Source organism: Melitaea cinxia, chromosome 14, assembly GCF_905220565.1.
Source record: "Melitaea cinxia chromosome 14, ilMelCinx1.1, whole genome shotgun sequence".
Lineage (NCBI taxonomy): Eukaryota > Metazoa > Arthropoda > Insecta > Lepidoptera > Nymphalidae > Melitaea > Melitaea cinxia.
In genome coordinates, this window is record NC_059407.1 from 13709496 (window position 1) to 13727420 (window position 17925).

Below are 17925 nucleotides of genomic sequence, written 5' to 3' on the forward strand. Positions count from 1 at the left end.
AAATAAAATTATTAAATATACTATTTCAAAGTATATGGACCTTATATTGAAATCCAGGCTAGAAAAAAATTAAGCATAAAATAAATTTGCTACAATAAATATTATCTATGTGGGTATGTGGGTAGTTTTGGATAGTGGAATAAAAAATTAATAAGACGTACAGACAGTCATGGCAATCTGGCAACGTCTCATTTTTATAATAGGAAAATTCCATGCCTTTATGACATTTATATTTAACAGTTTTTCCTTTCAGGTGATTAGGAATTTCAATAAAAGCACTAAAAAAGCGGATTAAGATTTGCCTCTTGTCCCACATTGAGAAAAATACCTATATCTAGCAGTGGGATATAAATACAGTTTTGTGCTCTAACAAGTTATTTTTTGTTAAATTTTTCAATAAAATTATTCTCAATAGATCTTTTCTTCTAATCTTAATGGTTAACTTACCATGATGATATGCAGAATGTTCAGCAACTGAACCAGCCAGTTGAGCTACTTTGACCTCACGTTTATCATTACGTTTTATACATGTGAAAATTACTTTACGTTGGCCAGGCTTCAAGCCGTCCATTATTGACGGTATTGATCTGAAATTTTATATTTATATTATTTACAGCACAGACCAACACAAAAAAAAAGTTATGACTCAAACTAGCAGTCCTCGAGATTGGAATATTGAAACAAACAAACCCATAAAGCTTCATAATATTAGAATAGATTAGGAGCCATGGTTATGGAATTGGTTTTACCATAGAACTAGCAATTAATTATATGTAATATCATACCGTATATTATCACCATTAGAAAAGAGAACCAGCTCTAAATTAACGAAATCCGAATATGTAACAGCTTTAGTGTCTTTTGTATACAAGTATCTCTCCGGGAGACCGATTTCTTTTCTCCTTTTCACTTCATTCATATGATTTGTCAACCATTCCTTACGTTGATCGGCACCTTTCTTAGAAAATGCCAACTCGATATGATGATCGTCTGTATTACCAGCATATCTGAATCTGATTCTGTGCCTTTCCATATTTTGGAAATACTCTTTGGCCTCCTTAGATGTGGAGGTACCCAAACCTTTGTAGTATTTGATATTATATGTGTGATGATTTTCAGTTTCTTTCTTCCATTCCTCAAATTCGGGCAAAGAATAAAAAGATATTTCTTTGCCTTTTTTAGTCGCTTTGACTATAGGCGTGATGAATTCTTCTAAAAATGGAAGTTTTAATAATTCTGGCCAGTTGTGATGGATAAAATTAATGATAAGTCCTTTGATATGCGAACCGTCTTGATCCTGATCGGCCATTATCATTACTTTACCGTATCTCAATGATTTCAAATCGTCAACTGTATTATATTTCTTTTTGTATTGTAGACCTAAAATTTGTACTAAGTTATTTATTTCGACATTTTCATGGACCTGTTTGTGAGACGCATCTCTGACGTTTAAAGGTTTACCCTTTAAGGGAAATACTCCGTAATAGTCTCTGCCAACAACACTAAGTCCAGACACAGCTAAAGTTTTAGCTGAGTCTCCCTCGGTCAGAATTAGGGTACAAAGATGAGAATTTTTCAGCGCTGCTTCGTTAGCGTCTTCTAATTTCGGTATACCTTTTAATTTACTCTTTTTCTTACCAGAGGTCTTAGCAAGTTCTTTTTCTGCTTTAGTTGTAGCCCACATTAGCACTGATTCAACTAAGCCAGATTTAGAAACTGCTGTAATGAATTTCTCTGAGAGATTACACTTCGAACCAAAGCTTTTAGCTTGGAGAGTCATGTTTTCCTTTGTTTGTGAATCAAAGGTAGGGTTTACGATGAGACAGTTAATAAATAGCCACATGTGGCTCTTAACTTGGAATGGTTTGATAATGACACCGCCTTTATTTTTCTTCTTTAATACTTCTAGAACGTTCTTAACAATACTGTCAGCTACTGTGTCGACATGTTTTCCACCTTTTGTCGTAGCAATTGAATTTACGAAAGATACTTGTTGGAAACCCTCATTTGATGAAAGTGTCAGTGCTACTTCCCAACGGTCGCTAACCTTTTCATATACAACCTTCAAGGGTTGCCCGTTCTCCTGCTCTTTACCTTTAATGTATAAGTCAATATAATCTTTAAACTTATTTATTTTCAATCTCTCTCCATTGAGATAAACTTTCACACCTTGTGAGGATGCAGCAATGTCATACGCTCTACGTGACATCAAAGCAACAATGTCATCTTCCAACTTATCCATATTAAATTTAGCCAAATCAGGGCTAAAAGTCACTTTTGTAAAATCATCATCTTTGCCAGATTCTTTTATTTTAGGTTCAGAAGCCTTCGTCATATTGGCGCCCCATGTCTGTTTAAAATGTTTTTTGTATTGCTTGGAAGCAGTTTCTACTGTAAATTTAGTAGAGAAAATGTTACATAATTTAGCACCATAGCCATTACGTCCACCAGTTACTTTTTCTTCCTCATCATTATAGTTTGAAGACGTCAAAAGGTGTCCGAAGATCATGGTCGGTACATACATTTTCTCCTCTTTATGCATCACAACTGGAATACCGCAACCATTGTTATATACAGATATTGTATTCTGTTCTTGATTAATGTCAACTCTTATAACATCCATCTTGGGGTCTCTTTGCTTATTATCAGCTGCGTTTACTAATATTTCGTCAAATATTTTGTACAAACCTGAAAAATCATATTTGCTTCATTAGAACTCAGGATTGGTTACAACTTCAAGTATCACAGCAGCCTTTTGCAGCCCACTACTGGACATAGGCCTCCACAGGTTCACGTCAAAAATGGCGTGAACTCATGTGTTTTGCTCATAGTCACCACGCTGGGCAGGCGGGTTGGTGACAGCTGGGATGGCTTTGTTGCACCGAAGACGCTGCTACCCGTCTTCAGCCTGTGTATTTCAAAGCCAGCCGTTGGATAGTCATCCCGCCGTCGGTCAGCTTTTAGAATACACAGATTAATAAAATCATAATTTTGCAATTATTTAAATATATGAATTTAAAACAAATTACCAGGTACATATATCAGTTCCCGCTGAACCATACACTCCTTGGTCTTATCGAAAACCCACATAGTTTCTTTGGCCCGCTGAACGGACCCAATGTATGTGTCAGGACGGAGAAGAATATGTTCTAATTGAGACTTCTTCTGGTACATTTTCTCGATGGTTCCCTTTTGGCCCTTTCCAGGGGCAGCCTGTGGGGATCCATTCTGGGTACCGTTACTCATTTTTGTAAGCATTGACTACAAAAAAAAATATTATTAATACGTATCATACTAGTAAGATATAGTTTTTATATTTAATGATAGTAGATAGCTATCAAACATTAGGATGGGTTTTTCCTGACATCCCAATAACAAGGTTGAAGAGTCGTGTTAGAGAATTATGAGATCTTTTAACGTTTTTTTTTTTTTTTTTTTCACTTCCAGAGCTTGTAAGAAATATCAAAAATTCATCAGTTGAAGCTACAATTTATTTAATATTTTAAACCTAGCATGAACTAATATATGCCACAGCAACAAAGCTTGTTTAGTTATTAAATGTTGTAAGTGATAATTATTATAGTAATTAAGAATGTTTATTTTACATTAATGTAATAATTTTTTTTTTTAATTGAGGGTAGGTGAGAGTCAACTATATGTTTCCTGTTATTTGGTGGAAATTTTTGGATTTATTGTTATATTTTGTATACTGCGTTTTATATAGTAGTGCCGTTTTTTTATTTGTATAATAAGTGGTAGTCCCTAATATGGAGTGGGATGCTTCACCTCCTCCTGATGGGTGAGGTGGCGGCATTGGCGGCAATAAAAGACGCTTGTCAATGGATCCTGACCCCAAGTGTTAAGAAAGCTTCTCCTCCATCTGCCTCTGTGCAAAACACGTATACTGATCCAGATTTCATGATCCATGATCAGATTCTAGGGAGTGTGGGTTTTTCAAGGACAACTATTTTCGTGTAAACCCCGTTGTTACAGAGATATCGTGGTTGAAGTTTTGGAGGTTACATTTTTAAATCGGAAAAAATTAACCTACCACCTTTGAGGTTAGAATAACGCTTAGCTCCGGCGCTGCGGGAAGTGCAGCCCTTCCGCCCTTGCGTGCGAAAGCACGCTCACTCATGCTCCGTTCCACAGCGGATCCTCCTCTACGCATTCGTTCGCGCGCTTTCGCACGGCGGGCGAGGGGTGCCCTCCCTCCGCGCCTCCGGCTTAAAAAAACACTCTAGGGGTCGGGCAGACCAAGACTACGTGGACAGTGGGGTGCTCCGATTCGGTTTTGGGTAATTTTGAATTTCTATACCTATATTCTAGCACGCAATGTCACTAATTTTATTGGAATATTATGTCTGACACGTTATTTTGTTTAAAAGTGTCTATTTGTCAGTCGTTAAAGGTCTGTTCGTATCGTATTTTGATCTTGCAGTAAAGATGGTTTTTACGTACATTTGTTCGAAAATAACGTGTGAAGTCGCAGAACGGAGTATGAGTACACTTCCCGCAGCACCGGAATTAAGGTAGAGTCAGAAATAACAAAAATTTAACCTCCCATAAATTGACTACCTGTGATGTACATATGCTCATTCCTCCATCACCAACTCTCCTTAATCGAACATGCCTAACGGTTGTCCTTTTCCTAATCTCCTAAGTGCTTTTCCCGAGACTAGAAGTTTGGCTAAGCAATGTTTGGATAAATCTTGGGATAGACTATAGCAATCAATAGTTAGATTAGTTACAGGTAAATATTATGGCAATATCCAGCGTGTATTCCTATCAAGCCATGGTTTTTTAAATACTCCGACCTAGGTAAAAAAACTATGTCGAGAATTATCCGTATACGATTGGGTTTCTCCTGCACACCTGTGTTCTTGGCTAAATTTCGCATTCGTGACAGTTCCTTATGGGAATGTGGCTTGGAGGAAGGATCATTTGTTTTTTAATTGTCTGAAATTAACTGTATCACTATATGATATGCTTCCCAAAAACATTCCGTGGCAGGACAGTGTTTGTTTTCTTCTAACTTTAGTGCCAACTTCTTTTTGTGTTGTCGTAGCTACACTGTCGATCATGTGATTTGCATGGGTGATCTAAACACATGCCTACTTAAACAGGATGTGAGGGCTCATACTTTAAATTCCATCCTATCATCATTCGATCTGTATACCATTCCTTTCCCTTCTCCAACGCACTACTTTCCCAACTGTAGACCTTCACTTATTGACCTTATCTTTGTCTCTAACCCTAACCTTGCGATCTCTCATGGGCAAATGACAGCTCCATTTTCACATCATGACCTCATTTTTCTTGCTTACAAAGTACGTCCACCTAGGGTTAGGGGTAAAGTTCTTTTTCAGCGTGACTTTAAGCATATGGACGTAGAACGCTTGAGAGAGGATATTAGAAACACAGACTGGTCAACTGTACTCGCGGCGGACAACATCGATGAAATGGTCGTCTCATTTACTGCTGAAGTGATTAAAATTTATGATACACACGCACCTGTAAAACCTGTGCGAATCAAACACGCTCCCGCTCCCTGGCTAACACCTGTAATCAAAAGAACAATGGCAAAGCGCGACAAAGCTAAAACAAAAAACAAACAAAATCCAACCCAAGAAAACTTAAACATATACAAAAAACTACGTAACATCTGCAATAGAATGTGTAGGGACGCTAAGCGCCGTTACATCCACTCTTCAATTCAGGGTCTCTGCCAATCCCAAGTCTGGAGATTCCTTAGGTCGCTAGGGGTGGGCAAATCCACGGTAACCTGCCAAAGTTCCGTGAATCTAAATTCTCTGAACACACATTTTATTACTCCACCTGTAACTGTGGATTCTAATACTAGGGCTGCAACGCTTTCTTTTTTATCTACTTTTGTCTCACCTGACCTACCTAGTTTTTCATTTGAAGCAGTCTCGCAGGAGGATATTAAGAAGCATGTACGTTCTATATCAACTAAAGCAATTGGTAACGATAGCCTCAGCCTCGACATGATTCTTCCTGTGTTGGAGGACATTGCACCTGTAATTACTCACATAATAAATTTTTCACTTACATGCAATGTCTTTCCATCGCTATGGAAGAAAGCTCTTGTCATACCCTTACCTAAAACCTCTAATCCTACTATCCCTTCTCAATTTCGACCTATATCCATTCTTCCCATACTCTCCAAAGTCCTAGAATCCGTTGTTCATAGTCAAATTTATACTCATCTCTCCTCTTACGATTTTATATCTCCTTATCAATCCGGTTTCCGTCCCTCCCACAGCACTGTTGGAGCACTGCTGAATGTGGCAGAGGATGTGCGGTGTGCAATGGATCAAACCAAGCTCACTGCCATGATCCTGCTAGACTTTAGCAGTGCTTTTAACTCAGTTGATTACGACATTCTTCTTAGTACTCTGCGTGCGGTTAACATCTCACCTGCAGTTATTGACTGGTTTCACTCCTATCTTTCTGGACGTCAGCAGTGCGTTACTTTCAACGGCAATACGTCAGATTGGATGGAGCTTAATGCTGGTGTTCCACAAGGTGGCGTCTTATCTCCATTGCTATTTTCTGTGTTCATTAACAATGTTTCTCGTGTTATCACTTCTCCCTTCCATTTGTATGCAGATGACTTACAAATATACAGACACTTCCAGTTGACTGAGTTGCATGAGGCTGTTGAAAATTTAAATAGTGACCTTGTCGCAGTTCAGGACTGGGCTAGGTCTTTTGGTCTGGTGGTCAATCCTGCTAAATCACAAGCTATCATTATTGGAAGTAGTCGATTGAGAAGCAGACTTGACTGGGAATTGGTTCCTAAAATTTCGTACTCTGGGGTCCCAATTCCTTACTGTGATAAAGTTAGGAATTTAGGGCTTATTATGGATTGCAATTTGTCATGGTCAGCTCATGTCAGTGAGGTCAGCAGAAGAATACACTACACATTTCACTCTCTCAAGCGTCTCCAATATTTTCTTCCTTTCCAAACCAAAATTATGCTTGCGCAAACCCTTCTACTGCCTATCCTTGATTATGCTGATGTATGCTATCTGGATGTGACTGAGGAGCTACTTACAAAGTTAGAGCGTCTCCAAAATCTTGCCATAAGATTCATTTTTGGCCTGCGAAAATTTGATCGCATCTCTCAATTTCGTGCTCAGTTAAAATGGCTCCCAATTCGTCTTCGGCGTGATATGCACATCCTTTCCACTCTCTTTAATATCCTTCACGATCCAAATGCTCCATCGTATCTTCGATCCCGATTTCACCTACTGCCCTCTCCTACTCGTTCCAGGCGCCCTGGCATTACAGCTAAGCTAGACATACCGAAATGTAATACAAAATTTAAGTTAAATTCTTATTCGGTACGCGCCTCCATACTATGGAACAAACTCCCAAGAGTCATTCAAACTAGTCCTTCCCTTGTTTCCTTTAAATATAAATTAAAGAAACACTTGCTTTCACTAGCTAATGTGTAATCATCTGTATATTATAGAATATGTATGTATTTACTTATATATTATAGTGAGTATGTATATGTATAAGTATATTTGTATTTTGGTATGTATCTTTATATGTATTTGTTAATATGTAGTATGTTACATTTTTGTATATATATATAAATTTTATTCTTTTATTTTATTTATTTTTTCTTTGGTGTTTTTTTTTAATATTTATTATTTATTTTTTATTTTCTTCTGAATGAATACTTCTTGCACTGTTTGCCTCGCTATATGAAACACTTACTCATGACCATGGGTTGACTGGAAGAAATCTCTTTCAGAGATAAGTCCACCTTTGCCATAAACCTTTCTATTATTGTATGTTTTATATCAATTTTTTGAGTGCAATAAAGTATATATATAAGTTTATTAGAATCAATGATATTAAACTATAATTTACCAAAAAATAAAATTAAATAATCATTTCAAATATTTTCAATTAACCGCAGCTTAAGTGGCTTAATCCACTATAGTACTGTCAAAAATAGACCCTGTCTCCAGACTTTAATCCACTTTCAGCACTTGTCATTGGCAAAATCATCGGCAAAAAGCTGATGGAGTCATAGTCTTCAAAGAAGAAGTAGAATGTAATAAAATATTAATATATATTTTTTAGTTTTATCAAGTTATTCATCACTTCAGCCTATCGCATTCCACTGCTGGACATAGGCCTCCACAAGGTCGCCCCAAAACTCATGTGTTTTGACCATAGTCACCAGTCAGCTGGGGGGTTGGTGACCGCAGGGCTGGCTTTGTCGCACCTAAGACACTGCTGTCTCCAAATTTTAAGCAAGATATTCCTTGTGTCCTACCTCAGTGCTGTGTAATATTATAAGGTACTTACCTTATCTTAAGTGCATGTAGTTTTAAAATACAATGCTAAGAATGAATCATTTTATTTCATAAGTTAACATGTATTTCAAAATACTTTATGTAAAATGTAACACAAACTGTGATAACCTTATGTTAAGTAAATGTGTTACTTATTAGCAGTGCTCATGAAATGAAATTTTTAGTTTTATGGTTTAAAAGCATAACAGGCAACTTCCCATTAAGTATCCTGTACACCCATGTAGCGACATCTATCGAGCAACATACGAACTACGAATTAACGTATCCTACATCGCACTATCAAAGTTATCAGAGCGATTGAATGTACAGAATGTCCCAAAACTCAACGTCAAGCCAAAATGGGGTGACAGGATTGATTGTATCATCATAATCAGAAAAAAAATCTATCCCATGCAGTTTGAAAATTATGGGCATTTAAGAAAAACCTAGAAATTTGGTGAAACTGTAACCATTTTTCGGTTATTGTGGTTAATTTTTATTATTTTTGTTCAAAAACTTTGGACCGTAACCTTAAATAACATTTCTAGAATCACAGTCAAAAATAATAACACAATTACCCCAAGTTTTCTAGAATTAAGACTATTTGTTGTATTAAGCTATGAATTTAAAATTTTCAAAATTTATCGACTTTGTTTCTTGACTGTTGTTTTGATTAAAAACACGACCTTTAAAAAAAATGTACTTAAGTGTCTTGGCAAGTGCCATTAAAAGTTTGCGCGTTTAATCAGAATTGTAAAATGGTACAATACTTGTTAGTTTCATACTTAAAAAAACGAGTAAAAAAATAGAAACCTCAAGTAACCCGATTTTGACCCATTTTACTCAGTTCAAATGTTTTTTATTTACACAAGCTCTTGATAGGTTCTTAATTTTACGACAAAATGATAAGAGAAATGGTTAGTGAACATGTTTGCCATGAGCGAGTGAGACAGATAGTAATACAAACAATTTAACATTTAGAAAGATGTACATTTACTTGAAACTTTACCATTATTTGTATATAGTTTGTTTTTGTTGAATACATAAGTAGTTAATTGATGATCTACTTTTATGTATAATTTGTTATTAAAATAAATTAAAATTTCAACATATATAATAGAACTATAATAATATATCACTTACAATTTCACGACTTATAATGCGCAATGCTTATGTTGACTCAAATTGCAAAAATTGTGTAAATTTACTTAATGTAGATAATAAAAATAACTTAATACAATGGAAATTTCATTATATTGAACAATAATATTGAAAATTAAATATACATAAATGAAGGTAGTTCAATTTTAGAAGACTAGAAGAATTTTAGAAATATTCATATTGAAGTTCCGTTTTCCACTTTTTATAGAATTAAGGCGCAAATATATATCATATCAAAAAAAAACTTAACATACTTAAAAGTACTATTTTACATGAAGGCAATTCATGGGATATTAATTGTCACCAATCTGGTTCGATAAACCATTTTAACTACGTTACTTAATAACAAAATAATATGAAATATTTAGTTATGGATCGAAATAAACAATTCCAATTTTGACCGTTACTGATCAAAATGCCGCCACGATTGGTGTCCTTACCTTAATATCAGCCATCTTGGGTGTCGTGCTAATAAAACGTAAGCGATCAACGCTTTGCACGATTTGTCTTGAAATCAAGACCGTACAGAGTTTAATATTATTGGCTTTTATAAAACATTTTTATTGTTTTAATTTACAATTAGTACAGCTGCAACGAAGTAACGAAATTGACAAAGACGCCGATAACTACTATAGACTACAAATTTTATTTTTTTTGTTGTTTATGGGTATGTCACATTCTACAAAGTCAAGACTACTTAAGGAAAAACTCTGCTCTTTGGTTGAGTGACAATAAAAAGTGTTTTTGTTGCTGCATAAAGTTTTGCTTGTTTTCTCAGTTTTTGTTTTTGTCGTATATATTGTAAGCATAAGTACATTTAAGTAATTAATTATAGATTCCGAACCCCTGACCTCGATAAGTAATACAACGTAGATAGATGAAAAAATAGTCAAGTAAATACGCAATATCAAAGATTAATCCAAAAGTTGTAATCAGATCTCGATGAAATTTAAATGTGACCACATGATAAACATCAGCTTTCAATTACATTAAAAATCATTAAAATCGGTACACCCAGTAAAATGTTACGCGGATTTTCGAGAGTTTCCCTTGATTTCTCTGGGATTCCATCATCAGATCCTGGTTTTTGAATTATCTAAATTGGTTCATAAACGACGAAGTTATCCCGAAAAAAAAAATATATATATATCGAATTGAATAACCTCCTCCTTTTTTTGAAGTCGGTTAAAAAAAGAAATAATAGCGATCCTAATTTAACCCAATCTAAAAGACCCACTAATAATATTAATTCAACACTATCCATTCATTGGAATTGTCACGCATTACACTCGGCCGAAGATATTGCCTTTTTCATTGTACATGTTGTCAAATCGGAAACCAATCTCAATAGTGGAGCTATTCTGTGGCCTAATCAATTAGGACAGTTATTACACAAGAATGAAATAACTAATATTGTGATCGACGGCATAAAGCGAATTGGGTGTAATCTCGTATCGATAGAATTTAAAACTTCACAGCAGGCCAATTCCTTTTTGAATCTAGCAGTTCTAACTAGTTCCAGATACATTGCATCTATATCAGTTACAGCGTATCTCGCATGGGCATCATCCGTGCAGTATCAGTTGAATGGTCCATGAAAGAATTAGTAAAGCATTTACAAGTTCCCTCTGGTTATAGGGGAGTTGTCAAGGTCCGGAGACTAAGTCGAAAATCCATTAATGAACATAATTCTCCTGTATGGATTCCGACACAGTCTGTAGTCCTCACATTTACTGGACAGAAACTCCCTCCCCATGTTTATTGTTATTTTACCTCTCTACCTGTAGAAACCGATGTGTTACCCACTATCCAATGTAATAAATGTTGTAGATTTGGGCACGTTAAAGAAGAGTATAGGTCAAGTTCAACATTTTTTAAATGCGCAGATGCATGAAGGAGAAACTTGTACGGTAGAAACACCAACCTGTCTATTCTGCTCTGGTACTCACAATGCAAACAATACATCTTGCCAGGAGCATTCCCGACAAAAGGCGATCAAACTAGTAATGTCTCGAATTTTATGTTTGGAAGCTTCAGCCAAATGTCCCTAAGCGCCCATTTGCTGACACCGTTAGATCCTTCTCCAACAACAGTATTATGTCAACATCTCCCAATTCTAATCATCCTAAGAACATATCCTACAAAATAATAACATTCACAGCTCGCCGTCCAATCGCCACTGCTATTCCTGGATGTGACCATCTAGCTCATCGAGATATTTTGAGGGTACCTGACTCACAGACTCTAAATGCTTGTGCCTTGATAGAGGAAACTTTATCTCCAAATAATAACCTCATAAAACAACTCGCCGACATTCTTATTTATATTATCTCCCAGTTTAGTGACACCGGGCTACCGAACAAAACTCTCACCAGCTTGACTCAGCTAACTAAATTAGTGTCCAATAATCGAAAGCAAGCTGATCCAGTGGAATAGCCGTAGTATCAGAAATAAAAAACACGACCTTATTCACATAGTTGAGTGAATGAGGTTTCACTTAGTACTTCACTTAGTTGTACTGTGTGGCTACGGTACTAAAGAATATAGCCACCCCCTCTCTTCCCGTGGGTGTCGTAAGAGGCGACTAAGGGATAACACAGTTCCACTACTACCTTGGAACCTATAAAGCCGACCGATGGCGGAATAACCATCCAACTGCTGGCTTTGAAATACACAGGCCAAAGACGGGCAGCAGTGTCTTCGGTGGGACAAAGCCAGCCCTGCGGTCACCAACCCGCCTGCCCAGCGTGGTGACTATAATCAAAACACATGAGTTCGCGTTATTTTTGGCGTAAACTTGTGGAGGCCTATGTCCAGCAGTGGACTGTATAGGCTGTAATGATGATGATTCACTTATTTAATCATATCAACCCATCCATTCTAGCTGTCTAGGAAACATGGTTAAGACCTGGCTCTTGCTTCAGAGTTCCCAGTTATGCATGTTTCCAGTTTGACAGAAATGATGGCCATGGTGGAGCTGTTTTATTCGTCTCCAGTAAATGTATAATTATATTGTCATATCTCTCTACTTGTACATAGTGAATATATAAATATTGTGGCTGTCCGCTCCTATAATATTACTTTTGTTTCAGTATATGTCCCCAGTCCCACTTCTTCAGCTTTATCTGAATTTTCATCTACTATATCTTCATTCCCTGCTCCCTTTATAATATTAAGTGATTTCAATATTTACCATGCCTCATGGGGATCGTATTTTAATGATAATATGTCTACACTACTATTGGATCTAATTGATAGAAATAATCTGGTAATACATAATAATGGTTCTCCTACCCGACGTGTCTATCCCCTACAGAATCCGAGGAATGCTTTATTAATTGCATAGAGATCTATTTATTGCTTTTGCAATGTTCTGCAATATGCAGATGATATAGCAATGTAATCATTCTCGTAGAATATTTCAGATTGATCAGATTTCTTCTAAGAACGGAAAAAAGTACAGTGGTGGTTTTCTCGTGCTCTAGATTCGTCCAGATTATTGGTATTTACAATAATCTTCAGGTTTTTCCAATGAGGAATTGTGTTAAGTTCTTGGGGGCTTATCTTGACTCAGAGATGACCGGTACTCATCACATTAACCACATCATTCAAAAATGTGAGAAGAGTATAAACATTCTTCGTGCCCTCTCTGGTGTATGGTGGGGTTCTCACCCATATGCCCAGAAACTTCTATACAATTATCTCGTTCGCAGTCACTTAGATTACGGATCGCTTCTCCTTGAGCCATGCAATAGAACCTATCTGAAATCACTAGATCAATTCAAACGAAAGATCTTTGTATTGTCGTAGGTACTATGAGATCATAACCTATAAATGCCCTTCAAGTCGAGTGTGTTGACCCACTACTTCAACTTAGAAGGCAATATTTATTTGATAGGTTTGTATACAAAAAATTTCAATCTTCTTCACTTATTGACAAACTTCATTATCTGTCACAGTTAGTTTTTTCCTAAAATTATTGGTTGCACAAAAATCTTCCATGCCTTGTGATCAGCTATAGACAATTCGCCTAGCCTGTCCAATCTTTCAATGTCGACTTAATCCTCTATTTGAGACGCCTTATGTATTCTCTCCGAATATAATATTAAATTTTCCAATAGATAAAGGTTCCATTCTTTCCAACTATCAGTTTCTAAAAATTATTAATAAGCACTTATGAGATTGGCCACTTATTTTTATGGATGCTTCCAAATTGAATGAGCAAAGTTGCGTTGGTGTAGCACTGTGGATTTCGAGGATTGATGTTATTTTGAATTTCAAGCTCCCAGCTATCATCTGTTTTTTCAGGAGAATGACTAGCTATCCTAGAAGCTCTTTCATTTATTGAATCTCGTCAATTGGATAAATCCATTATTCACTCGGATTTCAGAAGCTCTCTGGAGGTAAATGCTTCTAATCAATTTCACTCGAGAAATATGTTTCCAATAATATTAAAAATAAGGCAGTTACTTTTTGATTGTCATTCTGAAAACATTCAAGTAGCGCTGGCGTGGATTCCAGGTCATAGTGGAATTACTGGTAATGAGAGTGCAGATGCTTATGCTAAAGAAGCTTCATCACCAGGTTTGCTAAGCCAGTATACATATAGTAGATAGTATAGTAGTAGCACATTTTTTTTATTATTCTTACCCTCCGATATAGGGGTCGGAGACTTTGTTTGCTATCTACTCTTTCATACCAGTTCTCGCTTTTATGCCTCTCGTGCTTTCATGCCTCATACTTGATCTTTCTTACATCCATCACCTTTCTCACACAGGGTAGGTTCCCTCTATTTAGGTCCTAGTTTTTTACTTTGGCTACCTTAGCTTAGCTTGTATAATATGTGTGGGTAAATAAATTTGCACATTGGGATTGTAGCTGTTTTGTTTTACAATAAATTTTCTTAATTTCTAGTACATACTGCTAATTATTGATAATAATATTCACTATCATTATGACAATTTTCTATTATCTATTTTAAACAAATCGTATTTCATACTTACTACTATAAGGGTCTTAATCTATTTTGACATGGTATTGTTCTTACTTACTAATATAATTAGGTTTCTAATAATACAATATAATTATAGTTTAACTAATATAATTGAGTTTCTAATAATACAATATAATTTTAGTTACTATTTTGTTAACTTGGTCTTGTTCTAACTTACTAACATTGTTTTTCTAATTATTCACTCAGTGTTTATTCAAATTTTAACTATTTTGCATCTGATCTTAACTGTATATCCTTAGCCTATCCAGCTATTCTTATCCTATGCTATTATTTTATATACATATGATATAAAAATAACATATTTGCCTGCCTCTCTGATTGAAGACCATTCGATTACTTGCCGCCTCGTCAAGGAATGCAAGGATACAAACAATCAGCCTAAGACCCTTCGTAGTCTACAGCCGCCCAGTGTCCCAAAATGCAGAGGTCCCCTGCAGGAGTCGGCGGTCGTGCGCTCCCCTCTTGCTCTGCTTGGAGTCTTGTCTTGCAACACACATACAAGTTTTTTCCGAAGCCAAGACCCCCGCAGAGCGTCTCGCGCGTGTGTCGCCAGGGAATGGAGACTTCTTGCTAGCACGCCACCGCCCCGACCGTCGCGCCTTCAGGAGTACGCGACTGTTGACCGCGCTAGGTCGTCCCACTTGCTCCTAACTGGGCAGTCACTGCTGAAGGCGTTATGATCCAGCTTATCCAGTTTCGCCCTTCGGCAGTTCCTGCAGGAGGGCGGGACGGCCTGCGCCCAGTCCGTGCACTCCGTCTTCAGGTGCGGGCCGCCGCAGTGGCTGCACACGTCGACCGACTCCACACAGAATCTCCTACTGTGCCCGTAGCCTAGGCATCGGGAGCACTGCACCAACGGGGACTGGTCCTCTGCCCTCACCCTCTGGAGATCAATATGGACATACCTTTTACGGGTTATCCTATCCCACAGGGCGGGCGAGGTCTCCAAGACCACGTGAGCCGCGTGCGGGTTCCGAGCCCGTCACCTATAACGGACCCTAACCCTGCCGGTCTCCTGGTCGAGGCCGTCAAACAACTCCACATTCTGGTTCCTCAGGGCCTTCAACACGTCCTCGTCGGTATTAACTGACGATACGCCCCTTAGAACTAGAAGCGGGTCCCTGTTGCTGACTTCCTCGACCAGGAGCCCCTTACCTTTCACTTCAACTTTCAGTCTCGCTTTCGTCCTTTCATCCTTGCTACTAAAGGCCATTACCACCTTTCGGTCCTTGGCCTTGCGCACTTTCTCCATCCTGACCCACCCTTCTTTGGCTTCCATCGTCTCACGTAGCTGGGTGAGGACCTCCTCACCCGTCATTTGTTCATCGGTCGACGAGATCACAAGCGAGTGCGAAGCGACCGGTCTCCTCAGCGGAGATCCGGCCGCCACAACACTCGCATATGTACAAATCCATGCGAAATATTCACTCACAACGCCCACAGCTGCATGTTTTCACCATACCGCCATATTGAGCTCACACAGCTGACACCTGACAGCGCCCAATTCACCCAAATAAGGATTCCACTTATAAAATTCGCCCACAACGCCCACGGCATGTTCTGCATTAGTGGAACGGCAGGCATTTGCTTCAGTGGTCGTGGGCGTTGAGCCGTTAGCGTTGTGGGCCAAAGTTGTGGGCCTTATATAGGCATAGATTATACACTTATATACTGGTAGACTATAGGTGGAACGCGGCCTATAAGTTTTGACAATCTATCTAGTAATGACATTTTTGACATCCAGATACTTGAGGTTGTTTTTATTATTTTTAGGTTCAGCAGTCAGCTATAAGTTTTTCAAGTATTTATTAATCGTTTGATAATGTCTTTTCTATCCTATGCACCAGTCATTTTAAGAAGGGCATCTAAACTGGGATATTCTATAAATAGAATTCCCATTATAAAAAGAAATGAAAAATCCTTCAGTTCTGTTACAAAAACAATTCACGATGTTAATACAAATGTAGCTAAAGATGTAATATTATATAAATATGAAAATCCCAAGTATTATATGTACATGAATATATTTGCTGTCGTACAATACATGTTTTGGACGTACCTAGGTTTATTTGCATTACAAAACTTGAGGGATGCTCCGGTCGATCGGTCGAAGATCACGGATGAAACTCCGTGGTACAGGAAGATAAATTTAGGTGATAATAAATATAGAAATACCTTAGGAGCAGTCTCAATTATAATTGGTAAATATAATCATTTTCATTTAAATAAAAATGGTATTCATTCATTCATCACTAATTATAATTTAATAGCTTTAAAAAATTTATCTCTAAAAGTGTAATTATTTTTCAGGAACTGGATCATTAGCTATGATATGGATGTACACACTGAAGTCTGTAAGATTTCTAATTCTCAACAAAGGCGGACATCACCTTACATTTGTTACTTATGCACCATTCGGTAATAATAGGATTATGAAAGTTCCTATTCAAAATGTATGTTGTATGGAAAGCCGTAAAATTGCTAAAGTGCAGTTACCATTAAAAGTTAAAAATACTCTAATGTATTATATGCTTGATATGCGTGGTGAATTTAGAAATCCTTTGTTATTTGATTGTACTGCTGGCTTAAAGAGAGTGTGGTAAAAGTATTGTTTGCGTAAACAGAGTTTTATTTATTACATATTAATGTCATGATCAAATGCAGTTTGTGTTAATAATTGTCAATTCTCAAATGTAAATAAAGTTATTTAAATTTATTATTTTTCTCTTTCATGTTTAGAACTATGTATCATTCTTCCCTTTAATATTTTAACAATTTACCTACCAACAAGATACATTTTTTTGCATAAAAGATAAGGTTTTGAAGCTCCAATATGGGTGTACTCATGGGTTCTAATCAATATTCTGACTTACGAGTGATATTGTAGTACCTTGTGCAGTTAAGAGCCATTTCACAAAAATCGATAACAATCTGCGAAATTGTAATATTTTGACATCGTTAATCTCAGTGTTGGATGCAATAATGTAATTTATATTTTTGAAATATAATAGAGCAACCTTTGTTGTAGTAGGATAGTCAGATCAGAATTTTGATTATATTATGTGTATAAAATTATTAACCTTTTCATCAGCTTCCTCCCTGGGAAAACGGTCGCTATGTATACTTTGAAGTCCTACTGTTCAATAACATCTACATTGAAAATGTTTAAAAAAAATCGTAATATGTGGAATATAATTTTTAACCGACTTCCAAAAAAGGAGGAGGTTCTCAATTCGACTGTTTTTTTTTTTATGTATGTTACATCAGAACTTTTGACCGGGTAGACCGATTTCGACAAATTTTATTTTAATCGAAAGGTGGTGTGTGCCAATTGGTCCCATTTAAATTTATTTGAGATCTAACAACTACTTTTCGAGTTATATCAAATAATGCGTTTTTACTTGACGCTTT

General features: G+C 36.8%; 2 protein-coding genes across 2 annotated transcripts in view; one reads left to right on the forward strand and one right to left on the reverse strand.

Annotated features, from left to right (window-relative positions):
* The window catches only part of LOC123659572 (DNA topoisomerase 2), a 35534-nt gene extending 25407 nt beyond the window's left edge, over positions 1–10127 (reverse strand). The window contains exons 1-4 of the mRNA XM_045594780.1: positions 9941–10127; positions 3030–3261; positions 786–2688; positions 448–587 (exon numbers count right to left, since the gene is read on the reverse strand). Coding sequence (XP_045450736.1) covers positions 448–587; positions 786–2688; positions 3030–3261; positions 9941–9955 — 2290 coding nt within the window. The 5' untranslated portion in view covers positions 9956–10127. The remainder of the gene's footprint in view (positions 1–447; positions 588–785; positions 2689–3029; positions 3262–9940) is intronic.
* A 6105-nt stretch (positions 10128–16232) lies between these two features.
* Positions 16233–17230, forward strand: LOC123659360 (transmembrane protein 223). The gene is made up of 2 exons (XM_045594578.1): positions 16233–16715; positions 16825–17230. The coding sequence occupies exons 1-2, from the start codon at positions 16337–16339 to the stop codon at positions 17115–17117; spliced, it is 672 nt and encodes a 223-aa protein (XP_045450534.1). The 5' UTR covers positions 16233–16336; the 3' UTR covers positions 17118–17230.
* The last annotated feature ends 695 nt before the right edge of the window (positions 17231–17925 follow it).

Excerpts from the sequence above, each read along its gene's own strand:
- LOC123659360 (XM_045594578.1), top strand. The coding sequence starts at position 16,337 with ATGTCTTTTCTATCCTATGCACCAGTCATTTTAAGAAGGGCATCTAAA. Across the intron at positions 16,716-16,824 it reads AGCAGTCTCAATTATAATTG|GAACTGGATCATTAGCTATG; the intron begins GTAAATATAATC and ends ATTATTTTTCAG.